The 17,302-nt window shown below is 37.5% G+C and overlaps 1 protein-coding gene and 1 non-coding gene across 12 annotated transcripts in view; one reads left to right on the top strand and one right to left on the bottom strand.

The window, feature by feature from the left end:
* PRP4K (pre-mRNA processing factor kinase PRP4K) overlaps positions 1-13,085 on the bottom strand; it is a 37,426-nt gene extending 24,341 nt beyond the window's left edge. For 9 of the 11 annotated variants that reach the window (XM_037045336.1, XM_037045335.1, XM_037045337.1 and 6 more), the window contains exons 1-3: positions 12,895-13,027; positions 5,018-6,217; positions 2,016-2,192 (exon numbers count right to left, since the gene is read on the bottom strand). In XM_037045336.1, the coding sequence (XP_036901231.1) occupies positions 2,016-2,192; positions 5,018-6,217; positions 12,895-12,935 (1,418 nt within the window). In that variant the 5' untranslated portion in view covers positions 12,936-13,027. Of the gene's footprint in view, positions 1-2,015; positions 2,193-5,017; positions 6,218-12,894 lie in introns of all 11 variants that reach the window. The other 2 variants (XM_037045334.1, XM_037045345.1) reach the window with 1 other exon arrangement.
* On the top strand, positions 2,652-2,757 carry LOC118986494 (U6 spliceosomal RNA). The gene has a single exon (XR_005066390.1). It is a non-coding gene; the product is annotated as a U6 spliceosomal RNA (small nuclear RNA).
* Positions 13,086-17,302: the final 4,217 nt, after the last annotated feature.

Here is a 17,302-nt window from a genome sequence, read left to right as displayed (position 1 = left end):
CCCAAGTTTAATTGATATGGTCCTCGGACAGTTTTTTATAAATGCCCAAAGGTTAAATGCCTCATGTTAGACAAACAAATAAACTGTTATTACAGCTCAAGCATTAACTGAAGTTTATATTAAAAGGATGTAACTCCAAACACAAAGGCTGTGAGTCTAGAAAGGATTGGCAAACTCCCAGTTAACCACATCTGATAACCAGGTTTATCTCAGATTTCTTCTGAAGGCTTACTAAAAGCACAGCAAAGGGAACAGTTAAAAAGAAAATCTTCAGCCAAAGAAAATGAAGTCATGACAGCCAAGATGCTAACAAAATCTTGAAATATACAAATCGAAGATCAGTTATAGATCAAATCTTAGTCCAATAGTAAGAGACAAAGTAAAAAAGAAACACATAGTGCATGCCACAAAAGCCCAGAAAGCCTCAAGAATTGGAGATAGTATGTCCTCTGAGGGATAAAGCATGAGATAAAAGCTAAAAAGAACTGGCTGAAAGCCTTTGGTTAAACGGTTTGACTATATATTTTATTCCCGGGTGAGCAGAAAATGACAACCATGCACCCTCACAGTCTGGCAGAATACTTAAGATTTTTTTATGGAGAGGTGGTGGTTGTAAAAACTGGCCCAAGGTACCAGGGAGGCACTCTACTGAAAACAGGATTAAGAGGAAGTTTATATAATGAAGGACCAAAAAGGACTACACACTGCTTAAGAGTTTAGTGCCAGTCAAGTCTGCCAGTCACAGCACATTTATAAAAAAAAGGTGGGGGAGGGGAGAGCAAGCCCTATAAAAATTGACATCAGAATAGGTGTTTTAAATAGGAATACTGGAAACTAGAAAACAGTGGAATAACAACTTCAACATTCTCTCTTTTTTTGGAGTAATAAATGACAATTTCAAAATTTTTAAGAAAAAATGATGTCAACCTGGTATTCCTTGACACCTTAGCAATGAGAATAAAAGGCATTTTTTAGAGACACAGATCCCAAAATATAAGTCCTTCCCATGCACTTCCCTCAGGAAGTTACTAGAGATTCATCACCAAAGGGGTAACACGAGTAGGCAATGGATACAGAAAATGGAATCACAGCAAAAGGAAAACAAGGGAATACCAAGAGGATAGGAAAACACATTCTATAATGATAACTGAATAAGCAGGACTATCAGTCAGTTTGGAGCCAGAAGGCTAGAAGCATTAGAATGAAGGCTGTCTATTTGCTCAGTAAGGAATAACATGGTTATGATCACAATAATGATGATATCTGGAAGCACACAGAAAGGTGACAAAATCAGGCAGAAGAGAAACATGTGAGGGGCAATATTAAAGACTAGTTGTCCAAAGTAAAAAATCAATAGATAATATGGCAATAACTTTAAAACATTTAAACATACACATGCTTATTAGATAAAGCATTTTCTACTTTAGGAATCTAGGATACAATATATTTAGAAAAGATATATCCAGTGGTTGCAATATAAGTCTTTGGTGTACTGTCTCTTTAAACTATAGTTCTGTATTGTTTCAATTAAAAGTGTTGAAAGATTGGCAAATGAACATCCATTCATGTTATGGGTGAAAATATTTAACGTATATGTTATTTTAAATTGATTTCCTGCTTTAAAAGCCAACTTTTTGATTAACCAACTTCCCTGCTTTTTGACTAAGCAACTAACTACTGACTACATGTGCTTCACTTAAAATGGTCTTTACTACTGTAACTTAGGTCTTTGCCCAGGGTCTTTTATGCCCGCTGAGCCTATCACCTAGAGGCTGTGTTCTTAACAGAAAAATAAGTATGGAGATGTAAGAAAGAAAGAAAGAAAAGTGGGCTGCTATGATCCATACTATTAGTTAAAAAAAAAAAGTCCTAAGCCTAGGCTCATTTAATATTTATCTCTCAAAAACAGAGAAAAAAAGTCCTACTTTTAAAAGACTTAAGTTTTTGATGAATATTGACTTATTGAAATTTGAAGGAGAACTACATTAAACATTCAGAATTTAATGAATCTTTACCTTCTCCGAGGAGACCTGCTTCTCCTTCTGGGAGACCTGCTACGCCTGAGTGGAGAGCGAGATCTCCTTCTAATGGGAGATCTACTTGCTCTTCTTCGGGTTGGAGACCACCTGCTGATGGGACTGGCATCTTTTGATCTCTCACGTCTACTGAGGATATCATCTCGAGGTCGTGTTCTTAAAGGGAACAAATACAAGTTAATAGAAAAATAAATTAAGTCAAAATAAATTTCTTCTACATGTAAAAACATCTTTAAAAAAAAAACAAAACAGATTTTTGAGAGAGAGAAAGGGAGTGAAGAGAGAGAAACACTGATTTTTGTTTCATTTTATTTATGCCCTGACCAGGGATCCAACCCGCAACCTTGGTATATTGGGACAACGCTCTAACCAACTGGGGTACCTGGCCAGGGCTGTAATGAACATCTTAGGAAAAGGCCATGCCATTGCAGTAATTTATAAAAATCCGTTTTTTGTGTTTTTAGGTATTATTCTACTCTTCTAACATGCATGTTTGTAATTCACGCAAAAATGAGAATCAGGGAATCGATTCATGCAAAAATGTTCTTAAGAAAAAATTCTGTCTTTCCAAAATGTTTGTTAGAAGGAAAACACCTTTTAAAATAAATATTTACAGTGCTTGCTTTGGCAGCACATACACTAAAACTGGAATGATACAGAGAAGATCAGCATGGCCCTGCGCAAGAATGACAAGCAAGTTCATGAAGCATTCCATATTTTAAAAAATAAATACATAAAAATAAATGTTCACAATGTTAAGAAGAAAAAGGGCATGCTAAGTTAAAGATAGTAAACACAAATTAGCACTTTGTAACAAAACTTAAATTCAAATGATTACAATGATGTTTTGATGTTATGGTAGGCACACAGAAAAATTGCCTATTTACTCTGGTCTCAGAATTTACATTGTTAGAGATTATTCTTATGGTCAAAGCCACTGGTTCTAATCCCAGATAATCAACTCAAAACTTCCCCAAGGGACTGGCAATATTCCATTTCCCTAAGTTTAAAGACTGTTTTATTTCTAAATTTTGATGTTTGCAATTGAGCCTTATTTTTAAAATATCGATTACATATAATAGCATTTTACAATCAATATTACCTTACAACAGGGGAAATATTAGGTAAGGGTTTAGGGAAAAGGATAGTCCATCTAGTTATGAAAATACACATTGGTATAAATTTCCTAGAAGGAAATTCAGCAATAACTTTGTAAAAGTTAGACTCTACAATTTCACTTCTGTGAAACTATTCTACAAAGAAACCTCACATATAACCTACAGACATCTTTGCATACAATCATGAAAAACTAGAATCAACCTAAATTCTTATCCGTTTCAACAAGAGAATGATTAAATATATTATGGCACATCTATACTGTGAAATATGTTGCTGTTACACAAATAATTTTAAAATGTCCTTATGTATTATCAGAGAAGTGCTTGATAAAAAAGGGTTAGAAAGACAGATCCCCATGACAGCAGAATAGAGAGGGAGAGAATTTACATGCTTCTGCATTATTTAAATTTCTCCTTAATTACTATTTCTTCTGGAATTCAAACCATATTTTTGTTTCAAAAACTGGACTCCAATCCTTAATTAACGCTTCAAAATATCACAACCGATTGCAGACTGAAAGAAACCAGGATCATTAACTAACACTTTAGGACCTGTCCAGGCGCTCAGTTGGTTAGAGCATCATCCCAATATGCTAAGGTTGCAGGCCTGATATCCAGTCAGGGCACATACAAGAAATAACCAATGAATACATAAATAAGTGGGACAACAAATGGATGCTGCTCTTTCTCCCTTCCTTCCTCTCTCCAAACTCAATAATTAAAAGAAAAAAAACACTTTAGATAACATAATTAGTAACATGAACAGCTGTCTCAATACAGGAAAGCTAAAGAAAATGGGCCATTGTATTACAATGTAACTTAGAGGTAAAGAATAAACAGTACCTCTTAAAATAAAGCTCTTTGAAAAGAGTATTCTTGATATTTCTTGAAAAATTACAAACTCTGGTTTATACTTATACCCATACACAGTAAATGTTAATATGCAATAATAAATGGCTATGAATTCAAACCCCTACACAGAATAAGGCAACATTCTTTTAAGTAAAACTTGGCTGACAATTTCACATGCTTCATCACTGAATATAAAGATACTAAAAAACCTGTTTCTATAGTAGTTTAGCTAGTCTAAGCAACTTCCCACCCTTCCCTATCATAATCTTTTCTATGCCTTATTACTTCCACGATCCTAGTTAAATAGGCAATCTAATTTTCTCATTTAATTCATTAAGTACAAGTTATCTACCTCATGAGGAGAGAATCACAAGAATTTATGAGGAAAAAAGTGATGGACTAAATGTATTATACAAATGATTATTTTCATTATTATTAGTAAAAAAATAAAATCATTTCTTATACCATTCTTCCAAAGTGAAGAGTTTTTTTGCAACGATTGGTTATAAGTAAATATATGATGAATTAATAACAAAAAAAATTTCTGCTTTTAATTTCCTTGTATTTGGGGGCTAAGAGAAATTATAGTTCCAATTTATACTGTTAGAATTCAAAATCATGCCAATTCAAGAGAATACACAGATCACAATCCTTAAAATTGACATCCTTTTTTAAAGTTTAAAATGTCAGCCTATACTGTTCAATGAATAATCCTTGCTAGGAACTATACCCCTTCCATAAAGGAGTATACAGGGCTTTACCTGCCAAATTACTTGGGTTTAAGGAATGGGTCTATAAAGTAGATACTAGATTAAGAACCTGAAAACAAAAACTGTGTCTGTCACCAAGTTGAATATTTGCGAACTGCCCATAATTAAGATACACAACGACAAAATTACAAAAAACATAAAACCCATTACTATCTCATGTTTCATCATCCACAAGTTCTAGTTTGTCCTTTAAAATTTGGTGCACTGGTAAAAAAACAGTAACATTTTGAAAACAAGTTACCTTGGGGAAGAAAGTCGTCTCCTTTCTGGTTCTCTTCGTTTTCTTTCCAAAGATCGGCTCTTGGCTCTTCTACCAGGAGACAGAGTTCGAGAAGGTGATTTGCTCTGTTTAGACCTCCTATCATTTAAAAGTGGCGATCTACTTCTTCTTGATTTATCACGTTGTTTTGGAGACAAGCTCCTTCTTTTAGGACTACGACCAGGCCTTCTACTGGGTGACCTATTTTCTTTCCCAGAAGAAGCATCTTTAGAAGGAGATTTAATTGGCTTCTTTTCCTTATCAGTTTCAGACCTTTTTGATTTTCTCTCTTTGGACCGTGACCTTCTGTCTTTGGATTTACCTCTTAAGTCAACTGGGGATCTGGATTTTTTGCCTCGATCACGATTTCTACTCTCATTTATAACCGGGGATTTTTTTCTGTCTTTTAACTTACTTTTATCTTCAATTTTAACCTTGTCATCAGCAGGAGATCTGGCCTTCCCAATTTTCTCTTGAGATCGCCTTCTAAGGGTAGGAGATTTTGATTTTCTTGTTTGATCTTGAGACTTACTTCTTTTGGATGGACTTTTGGACTTTTTCCTCTCCTTTGATTTGCTCCTAGTTGTCTTTTCTTTAATTATTTCAACACCTCCCTTACCTTTCTTTTTGTCAGACCTATGTCTAGTCCGTTCTTTGGATCTGCTTTTACTTCGCTTTTTTGTACTATTTTTATTGTCCATAAGTTCAAGTTTCCCCTTTGTTGTTGACGATCTAGTACTAGACCTATTTCCATTTCTTGCCTTTTCATGAATTTCCCCCTCCTCTTCAGAGCCAGATTCATAACCTTGTAATATGAGCCCCATTCCCGACTGGACCTTTCCTTCCATTAACTCATTATCAAGTTCAGCTTTAATCAAGGCTCTCTGTTTTTCCAAGTCTTCCAGCAAAGCTAAATCATCAAGTTTAGTTCTTTTTGCTGGAGACATACCTTCTTTGTCAGAAGCATCAATAACCTCTTTTCTTTTGTGTTTCTTATGTTTATGCTTATGTTTATGTTTTTTATCCTTGTCTTCTTCTGAGGAATGTTTATGTTTCTTATGTTTACTTCTATGTTTATGCTTCTTTTTTTTGTGACGACTGTGCTTATTTTGAGATTGGTCTTCTGATACTTCTCCATTTTCTTCATTTACACTTTTTTCAGAATTATCAGCATCTTCCATCCTACAAATATATCAAAATCATATCATTTATCAAACATTCAGTGCCATAACAAAATAACACTAAAATACATCTCATATATATTTTTGAAACATTCTATTTTTTAAAAGAAGATTTTATTTATCTATTTTTAGAGAAAGGAAAGAAACATCAATGTGTGGTTGCCTCTTGCATGCCCCCCACCCCACCCCACTGGGGACCTGGCCTACAACCCAGTCATGTGCCCTGACCGGGAACTGACCCTTTGGGTTTGCAGGCTGGCACTCAATCCACTGAGCCACACCAGCCAGGACATACATAAAATATTTTCATAACAGCTTCAGACACTGATTTCTACAGCATGTGGCAAGAAGGAAGTCAAACAGTGACTTAACCTTTAATATGTTTCTAATGCTTGAACCCAAATACCAAAAGTATTAGAGGAAATACATAGTAAAGAGGTTAAAATAATTATACTTAATAGGAACAGGGAATCCAAACCAGATAAAATGTTAGTACCAATTACTGAAATAGTCACTCAGTAACTTGATTTTAAACCAGTATTTCCCTCAAAGACATAACACCAAAAATATCCTCTGTTTTCTTTTTTCCCCCCATAAAACACAAAAATGTATCTTGGAAGACTAATCTCTTTCTCCACTTGAAATTCAGAAGCATACTTTAAAAAAAAAATCTCTGGGGCCAATATTGAGCCATACCCAAAATAAGCACTCCACCATATGCACCAGTGGCTGATGCGGATAGTAACCCTCCAAGGGTTAAAACTTCGAAGTAAACTGACCAGGAGTTAGGACTCTTGGCCTGTAGCAGCCACGGAGCTATCTTGTGGTTGAACCACCTTAAAGGGTCTTCTGTAAGTCAACAATAGTCCAAAATGGGCAATTTCACATGGTCCAACACAATTTGTTCAGTGTACTACTATAATTTAAGTTTCAAACGAAGAGATTAGTTTCCCAAAATATGTTCATAATAATAGGTGGCTTTGTGCTTAACTGTTTGGGCTATCCTGAGTTTATGATTCTAAATTATTTTGCTAAATTCTTGATGTTCAATATCCCCAAGTTAAACAAAGACTACAAGAGCAATATTTTAATTTTTACCCTTTAAAGACGCTCCATACTAAATCATCACTCTCTAGAATATGACACCAAAATCAGACTTAAGTTTATTTGAATTGGGGCCATCATACTATTTTTGTAGAAAAATATGAATTAATTAGTCAAAGTCCTTCAAATTATATACTCCTATACTTATTAAAAGTACTTACTAAAAGTACTTTTAGTAAATTTTTTATTCTATATACTACAAATAGCTCCTTGTAACTTAAGAATTAATCAATCTAATTCAATCTGTTAACATTTTAAAAAATCACCTGTACTTGAATATAGACATTAAGCCAGGTAGCAGGAAAACAAAGATGTAAAACACTGGCCTCCCTCAAGAAAATTATAGTCCAAAGGAAAAGAAAGTGCAATGATAATGACATGAATAAGGGCATTATAGAAACACTAAAGCCTCACCTAAAATCATTTTGAAAATGATCAAAGGGAGTATCTTGTATGAGATTACAGAGAAACCTAACCTATTTGTTAAGCTGAAACTTTGGAAATAAGAAATGTTTATTGGGAAGGTACATGAGCTGAAACACTGTCCTAGAGAATGGGTAAAAAATTAACCAGAAGGAGAAAGGCACAGTGTAAGGGGAAAAAAATTACACCTTCCCCCAAAACCATAGTTACATATAACAAACCGTAAACAGATCATTGTTGTTAAGGCATCAAACTTGTGGAAGAAACTGGTCTAATGAAGGTTAAGATCTCAATGGACTAATTCCAAATGACAAGATATAGTATGAGATTCTGGGAGTGAGTGGATGAGATAGAGTTACAGAGTCACTAGAGTCAGAGACCCAGGAACCAAAAGATAAAGTTGCTGGATGGGGTGTCTGTAAAAACACTGGCGTTACAGCAGGGGTTGAAGAAAAGTCTGGCCCTCCAGCCAGAACTGTATTCAATTAAGGACATACTGGAGGTATGCCTGAAAAGTTTTCAGTTGACAATGAGGGGGTATGCAGAATATGGAGAACATAACTACCACACGGCAAGAACTTTGAATTTTTTTCATGTCAGACTACCAACCTTCATTTCTGGTACTATTGACTGTGGGAAAGAAAAAAGTACTAAAAGAGAGCTGCAGAGGAAGCTCAGTCTTTTGCTGAGTCAGGTTTTAGTTTAAGTTTACTTGTTTCTAACAGGGTAAGAGAAAACAGGATAAATATAGTAGCATTCTCTGGACTATAAAACATTTTCAAAAGACTTGGAAAAAGAAAGCGTAACAGCTTTGTATTAAAAAAAGACCAACATGGTTCAATTGTGAAGGAGGGAAAATCACAGACTTAGGTAGAAGATACACAGACATTTTGACTTTGTTCTTTATATAGGCTATACCCATATATGGGCAACCCTTCCTCCAAAATCTCCTATCCCACAATACTCCAAATGATTTAATCACACCTCCCTAAGGAAAATTTGCTCTTTGAACCCTTTTCTAGGTCTTTCTATAATTTCCAAGTCCTCCAAGAAGTTTCATTCAAAATCCTTAAGAGCTGACCAACAACTTATCTAACTCCTAAAACAGGGGTGTCAAACTCATTTTCATCAGCGGCACATCAGCCCTGCAGTTACCTTCAAAGATCCGATGGTAATTTTAGGACTGTATAAATGTAAGTACTCCTTAACAGTTAAGCAAGAGCTCAGTGCTGCTGCAGAGTGCCAGGTCAAATAAAACAAGGTGGAGAGCTGGATTTGGCCCATGGGCCTTGTGTTTGCCACCTGTGTCCTAAGACTTCTGAGAATCAGGACCTACCTCAGATGGCTCAGTGTTATCTGAGAGTCATTTCCACAAGTGACCCCAGTTTCTATTGTAATTTAATGAATGTTATCTCAAGAAATTCGGAGGTTACTGATAAGAATTCTATAAGCATTTTAGGGCCAGCTAGGTTTACCTTTAGAATCCTAGAGTTGTGCCACACTGGAATAAGGCATAAAGTACCCTCTTCAGTTGATCTCTAAGGCAAATTTTATAGAAAATAACAATCGAAGTCTGACTAGGTAAATCAGGAAAACTTGAACTCGATGAATCCATGGCATAACACATTACATATAATGAGTTTGTGCTAAATCAGCTAATTTAGAATCATTAGTAACAACTTTCTTTTAATGCTTTAGGGAGAAGTTTCTTGTTAAGAAATGTGGTATCATCCTCACAACGGTAAATACACAAAACATTCTGAGAGCTAGAGACCACACTCATATAACTTTTATAACAATATACTGCCATAATTGTTATACTTTATTGTTGTTAATCTCAACTTTATCATAGCTATGTATGTACAGGAAAAAACAGTACTGGTATACTTTCAAGATATTACAGGTTTAGTTCTACACCACCAAAGTAAAATGAATATTGCAATAAAGTGAGTCATAGAAATTTTTGGTTTCCTAGTGCATGTAAAAGTTATGTTTACACTATACTAAGTGTGGAACGGCACAATTTTTAAAAAAAGTGTATCTCTCAATTACAAAATATTTTATTGCTAAAAATGCTAACCATCAGCTGAGCTGTTAAAATAGTAACATCAAAGATTACTGATTATATATCACCATAAAATAAGACTAAAGTCTGAAAGTGTGAAAATTACCATAATGTGACAGACACACAAAATGAGCAAATGTTGGAAAAATGATGTCAATAGGATTTGCTTGAGGCAGGCTTAGTACAAACCTTCAACTTGTAAAATGCAGTAACTGTGAAGTGCAATAAAGTGATGTATGCCTGTATATACAGAAGTTGGTCCTATCTGTGTTTTCAGGCATTTACTGTGGGCCTTGAAATGTATCCTCTGTGAAAAAGGTGGATCACCATATAAAAATTCCATGTGTACAAATTTACATTTTCTAATTTTACACTACACATTTGGCAGGTGTATGTCTATACCAACCTGGTCTACAAGAGGTTTGTCATAAAACAATACTGACTGAGAGCTGATTAATATCCTTCAAATCATACTATTTGAAAACAAAGCTGAGTTAAGACTGCAGGCAACATGGGAGCGTTTAACAGTATTCATTCATTTATTTTGTCAAATGACATGTATCATTCAAACAACTGAGGTCTTGGGGCATCTGGCACAATAAAAATAGCCACGAACAATTTTAAAATAAAGTGACCAGTTACCAGCAAGCAAGTGTGATGTTAACTTCCTTTTTTCACATTTTTCCAAAAGAATATTTTTGGCCATCTTATTTGGAGAGCATTCAATTTATGCTTTGGTGACACAGAATGGTGAGCAAAATGAATGCCATTGTTTCTTTTACCAGGAAAGTAATTAAACCTATTTCTCTAACAAGTTACACTACTTTAATACAGAAGTGATGGAGATACAAAAATAAGAATGACTCTAAAAGACCAACTGTTCTTAAAATGAACTCCTTGACCCATGTATTTTCCAAATCAGGTTTGGGATTAAATTTCAAAGAACTGGAACTATCACATCAAAAAGTGAATCTTCCTGGCACCCTGGAAATAAGTAAAAATGACTTCAAACCTTAAAGGCTATTTTTAAAAGGGGCCACAATTTGGTAGACCACACTATAAAATCGGTAGGGGCAGGGTTCTAGAATCAGACTTCCGTGGTTTAAATCTTGGGTCTGTTACTTAGTACAACTTTGGGCAAGTTAACTTAATTTTTCTGTGCTTCAACATCATCATGTGTAAAACTGTATCTACTGTTACAGGGATATTATAAGTTCATATATGTTTAGTGCTTTGAACAGTACCTAGTACTTGGAAAGTACAAATAAGTCAATAAGTTAATGCATATTAAAATGCAAATGTTTAAAATCCAAAGGCTGAGCTAGCTCATGAGACTGACAGATGTAAAAGCATTAAAAAGCATTCAGGAAGCTTAAAACTTTTTTATATTCATTTTTTCTAAATGTTCTACTCTGAATAGCTTCCATATAAACTACTCAAGTGTCCTCTAAAGAACTGTTCAGTCATTAAAGTACATCCAGCATTCACTATGAGTAGCATACACTGTACTTACTTTCATATCAAACTATTATTTACTTTGTTAAATGTTTTCTAATAATTGAAAGTGGAACGCATATAGACCAAATGTTCCATTTACACCGAGTGTTCTGTGGGGGATGGGAGGCAGAATTAAAGACTGTGTCAGTGTCATTCATATTACAGAGGTCTAAATGAAATTATTTATTAAATCTAGTATTTGAATATGTAAATAAAGTTATGGCTGAACTGTCCCTAAAATCAGATGAATGGGCAAGGTACTATAGAACTCTAAACAGATTACTTAGAATAATCAACTGCATAGCATAAGATTTTTACTGTACTGTCATAAATACTGTAACTGTACACACTGTGAACTCAATGAGAAACAAAGAGACGAAGTCTAGTTAAAATTTTAGAATCTATTTGCTCTAAGTCAGATTGTGAAGATAATAAAGCAGATTCCAAAAGCCTTTAATGAAGAACTTGACTGTCTAGCTCAGTATAGCAAATTACTGGAGTCCAACTGGTTGCACAGCAATGAAGTGTGGGGCTGTCTGGTGGCAAAGATTTCTCCTCTCAATCCCAAGTTGCTGGGAGACTTTATCTACCTCTTTCCTAAAATGGCTGCAAACAAATCAGATAATGCTGGTGCAAAAACCGGTCAAAATAGGAATACTGTTTTAAAACTCATTCTCTTTTATGTCCTTGCTTGAATTTTCCTAGCATAAATACGAAAAACAAAATACTGATTTCAGTTAAGTAATGTTTAGCTTCTGCAATATATACGACTATGTTTTCACTTGGCCGCGTCGATCTTCACATTAGCTTAATTATAGACAGAGTGCTTGGATTTGGAAGGAGCCAACAATTTGCACTACTTCTTTCAACCGTACTCCCAAAGACGCGTTATAAACTCAAGCCAAAAATGTCAGGCCTCAAAACCAAAGACTTGGTCTTACTTTGTTTCACGTTTACAAGTTAGCAAATAAGCTGCAAATGGGCAGGGGCGAAAATATGGGTGGATACTGGAGTAACGAATATAAGGGCAGAGAGATGAAGTGTACAAACTACAGCTTTGAGATGGTCAAAGAGAGTGACCCTAGCACCCCTCTCTCCGCTTTCTAACGCTGCCAACAGTAGCAGGACGACCGAGGTACTGCAGGCGGGAGGAAGAAAATCTTAGGGCTTGCCCGGGTGCCGCACTGCTCCTTGGATACCCAACACCGACGCTGCAGAGTGCTGGGGCCACGGAGCTCGGCTTGGTCCCCTTGGGAGGGAGAGGAAGGTGCGACCTTACGGTCCCGGTAAACGCCTAGCGCACAGGACCTGTAGATGCCGCTCGCGCCTGTGCCTCCCTGGGCAACGACGCGCGGCAGGCCGCAGCCGCCTTAGACCCAACAGACGCGGCCTCCGGGAGAATGAAGCTCGCAGACCGCCCGTCCGCACCCCACGCTTCCCGCCCCGCAATATATTGAGCGTGGAAAGGCAAAGTTTGGTTCTCGCCGTTAGGCCAGAACTTTCCCGCCCGCCCATGCAAATCCCCACCGTTTGCCACTCGGCAGTCCCCAAGGCTCCGGCCTTTCGTACCACTCAGAGGGACTACTTACTCTGGCTGTTCCCGCAAAGACTGAGTCTCCGCGGCGGCCATCTTGAACTTCCTGACTCTACGGCGGCGGTGGCGGCGGCTGCCTGGACGGTGGAAGCTAGTGGAAGTGGAAGAGAGAGCAGAGCTCTCGCGCATGTGCTAAGCGCTTCGGGAACCGTGGAGCTCTGAGTCCGCTCTAAGAATCCGGAAATAAAAGTGCATCCGGGGACAGGGCGAACTAGCGTGATGACGCAACTTCCCCGGACGTGGGGGCGTGAGGCGCTGTAGGTGGTGCCTGCTAATTGAGGCCGAAAGATTTAGGCTTGCGCTCTTGACTTGTTAGAACCGGCTCACTACTTCTCCGGGCTTTTGGCGATGGGTGCAAACGGAGTGGGATGCAGGTGTCCTGTGTAGGGTTCCGACAACTGGTTTTACTGTGGGGCCCAGATGTTGAGTTATAATAATCCAGCTCGGGCACACAAGACGTTGATATTGCTTCTGGGTTGTCTTGGAGGCACAGTGAATGCCCTTTTACTGGCTAGATAATTGGAAGTCGCAATAACAGAAAGTATGTGTAAAGGAGTATTGAGAATACTGGAAAGTTAGAACTGCGCTTAGAACGTTAAGTGTGTCTTTTGATACGTAACCGTTATTGATAGTTATTTGAAACTTAAATACTTTCAGTTTTTGCTAAATCCAGGGGTAACGCAGGAGCCGTTAACTGGTTCTGTAAACTGAAGTTTTAAGTAGTATTTTTAGGTCAAATTATCTAACTTAAGCTTTTCTATAATAATGGATTACAACAAAATGAAACACTCCATGAGAAAACACTGACTCTTGGAGAGTTTTCAGTATCATTCAGGATTTGATACTGCACGCTCTCGCTCTCTCTCTCAAAAAAAAAAAAAAATCAATCTCCATACACTTTCAGAACCTGAAAGCAGGGTGACCAATATTTTCAGTGTTGTAATCACTGTGTTTGGGTTTGCCCTGGAAATTTGAGCTCAGAATATCTGGGCTGCTTATGTATCTTGATTTTTCAGAGGGGCAAAGTTAACAACTATTCTTACAAAATAAGTACCTGGTTAACAGATTCCCAAACATGTTAAAATGTGAAATGTAGAGGAGAGCTTATAGGCCTATCTCAGTTTACTCAACCGTAATATTCTCTGGTCACCTTCGGCGATGATTCTTTGCGGTATGCTTAGTGTGAAGATTACACTGAACATATGTTTGGGAAAGATAGGGAAAGTAGGAGCTAAGGATGTTCAGGTTTGAAGCTAGATGATGTATGACTGGCTAAAGTCTAGATTTGGACAGACCATTAAGGTTTTTTTGTGTTTTTTTTATAAGAACATAGTAAAAATCAGTTTCAGAAAACGATGCTGGCAAAATACTTCCTTTAAAATCTCACCAAATTAGTTTGCAAGGTACTGCCGGTACGGAGTGGACACTAGGAAGGGGATTTGTCAAGAACTCACCCCAAACTGTGGACACCCTGGATAGCTAAAAAATTGAACAGGTGGATCCTAGAGCAAATTAAGCCTGAAACACCGTAAGAGGTGATGTTTTAAAAAATGACAAAATTTAAGCTATTGTTCTTCGGGCACATAAGGAAGCAGGGTCCTTTGGAAAAGACAATATTGCTGGTAAAGTAGGACCACAGGAAAAGAGGAAGTATGGGATGGATTGACTCCAGACAGAAACCATAGGCACAAGTCTACAGGCCCTGAGGAGAGGATGGGACATTTGTGGACATCAGAGTTGTTAGTAGTCACTGCGTGTAACATACACACCATACAAACCTATGTTACTGTGCAGTTTTGGAAGAATGGTTTTTTTTTAAATTATGGAGTTAAAGCAAACATCTTACTACTTTAATCATTCAGCAAGCGTTTATTAAACAACAGACTTAAGCGCAAAATTTCATTTTCAAACTTTAACCCCAACCGTTCACTCTTGCCGCTTTTCCTCCTCCAGTTTAACAACCTTTGCGCCAGAAACCTGCTCTGTCAGCAGTCACTTCGCCGGAAACTCGGCAGAGATACCTAAGAGGTAGAATCGCCCCGGGTTAATTCCTGGAGGGGCGGGGCCTCAGAGAGCAAGCGCGCTTTCCAGTGGGTGGGCGCTGGGCGTGCGTACCGCCCAGAGAGTTGCGTGCGTGCGTGCGTGCGTGCGTCCAAGGAAGACGTTGGCGGATCTGAGAAGTGTTACTGTCTGCAATCCTTGGTATTTCCTGGTATTTCCTGCCCTGAAGCTGCGAATCTAGGCTGAGCCGCGGGCTTGTGGTCTCTGCCCACGCGCCCGCGCCGCGCCGCCCTGCCCCGCCGAGGCGCCTGCTCAGTCCGGCCGAGCCAGCTTCTTTTCAGTTCCAGTGAGACTCGGCGCTATGGCTGACGTTACAGTCGGGGCGGTTTTCCCGAACCGCCAAGCCTGCTGGCGTGCCCGCATACCAAGCAGGTAGACAGCGCACACCTACCAGGCCCCGTGTAGCTGACTCAGTGTGCTGAACCCGGAGGAGGCCGCATACAGTAAAGCCGAGGTTGACTCTCCCGCTGAAGGAACGTTGAAAGCCCAGCGCTTGACGCCGCCACTCAAACAATACCGACCGTTTATTGTCCCGGAGACGAGGTTTTGGGGACAAGTGTGCATTTTTGAACATTTTTTTCTTGCCATTTATGCTTCTTTTTGCGTGTTATTTTCATGCAAGATACTATTCTAGAAATAATTTGAAAATGCCTTTGAATTATGTTCCTCTCTTGGAAAGGGATTATTAAATTAAGCTGTGCTGTCACCATCAATAACGTTAAGCTCTCAATAGGCTCGTAATGTACGCTATAAACAAAAACGAAGAGCACCATAAAGTAGTTTGAAGAACTGGTTCACGGAAAGTACCCAGATAGGGAAACGTTATAGATCACCTTTTGGATAATACTACAGTTTAAATCTAGGCTTGGGATTTGTTGCCTTTTGGGAAGACGTTGGGCTGATTTTTTACTTTATCACAAAACAAGAACTTTTCCCTTTGTTTCGTGAAAATTAATTTAGTTTTTTTGTTTGTATTAAAGCAGTCTCGATGCGTTTATGAAAATGGAGAAAATAGGCAAAGCAATAGGAAACAAAAATCACCCAGAGTCCCATTATCCTCATAGACCCAACATTAACGTATTGGCTTATATCGGCCTATTTCCTTATGAAATATTAAATTTTATTGTGCTTATGTGTAAAATGTGATAGTTTGCTTTTTCGTGTGACATGCCCATCACTTTTTACATAATTTTACATAATTGCAGTTATCAGTAAATACTTGTAAAACTACACGTGTTCCTTTCCTTTGTTACTGGTTGTGTAAGTCCTTTCAGTTTTCCACTATCGTGTTTGAGAATGATGAGGCAATATCTACAACAGTATTTAGAGCATGACCAAGTCAAAGAGATCTGGACCTCATCACTTGCTCTGCAACTTCAAACAACTTACTTAACCTTTTTGAGCATGATGTTACACGAGTAGCATAAGAATAATCGTTCTCATCACAAGGGGTTATTACAAGAATTAAATAATAAATGACAGTGCATGGAGCATATATTGGTAAATACTAGTTTTGTCTACAAACAACGTTTGTTTTAATTTGTTTCTTTTCAGATCTTTTTTGTGACCCACATAGTTTATTTTCAAATTTCATATATAGTTAAATACTGTCACCACTGGATGTAAGGGGTATTATACACAGCTTTTTATACATTTTTATTACACAGTAATAAAAGCATAATACATAAATTAGAAATCTTTTTGCAGTAGGAAAAAATAGAATATTGTCTATAATTTACTACCTGTAGATGGATTTTATTTACATTTTACAACAGGGCTTAGCCTTACTTTGTTGTACATTTATACCTATATTAATGATATTTTTAAAATAGGGTGCATTATAAATTCAGTTTAATTACTTTCAGAGTAGAGCAAAGAATTCAGTGTGGAGAGAGTGCAGTGGTTAAAGAAAGAAGGAAATAAAGCTGGGAAGGGACCTTACAGGATGTGGATTTCATTTAAAATTTACTGGATAGTAGGGCCTGCAGGGTCAAGGGATGGCAATTTGTTTTAGAAGGTTCACTTTGCTGCTGTATGGAGATAGCAGGGATCAGGGGAGGAAAGGTGGAATCCAGTTAGGAGTGTAATTCAGTAATCCTGGTGAGTGATGGTAGTGGTTTTAAACAAAGTGGAAATAGAAAAGGGTTGGATTCTGGATATATTGTGAAAAAACAAACTGCAGAATTCACAGATTGCTTGAATGTGGGGTGTGAGAGATGGAGACTTAAATAGTTTGGCTTGAGTGATTGGATGGATGTAATTGCCACTTAGACAAAGAGGAGCAGATTTTAAGTGAGGGGAAAATGAAGTCATATTTCAGAACCTATTAGATGTCTATTGAA

Source organism: Sturnira hondurensis, unplaced genomic scaffold (assembly GCF_014824575.4).
Source record: "Sturnira hondurensis isolate 20B ecotype Veracruz unplaced genomic scaffold, ASM1482457v3 Scaffold0004271, whole genome shotgun sequence".
Classification (NCBI taxonomy): Eukaryota; Metazoa; Chordata; class Mammalia; order Chiroptera; family Phyllostomidae; genus Sturnira; species Sturnira hondurensis.
Note: the sequence above shows the minus strand (reverse complement) of the source record. Positions and strands in the feature narration are given on the sequence as shown.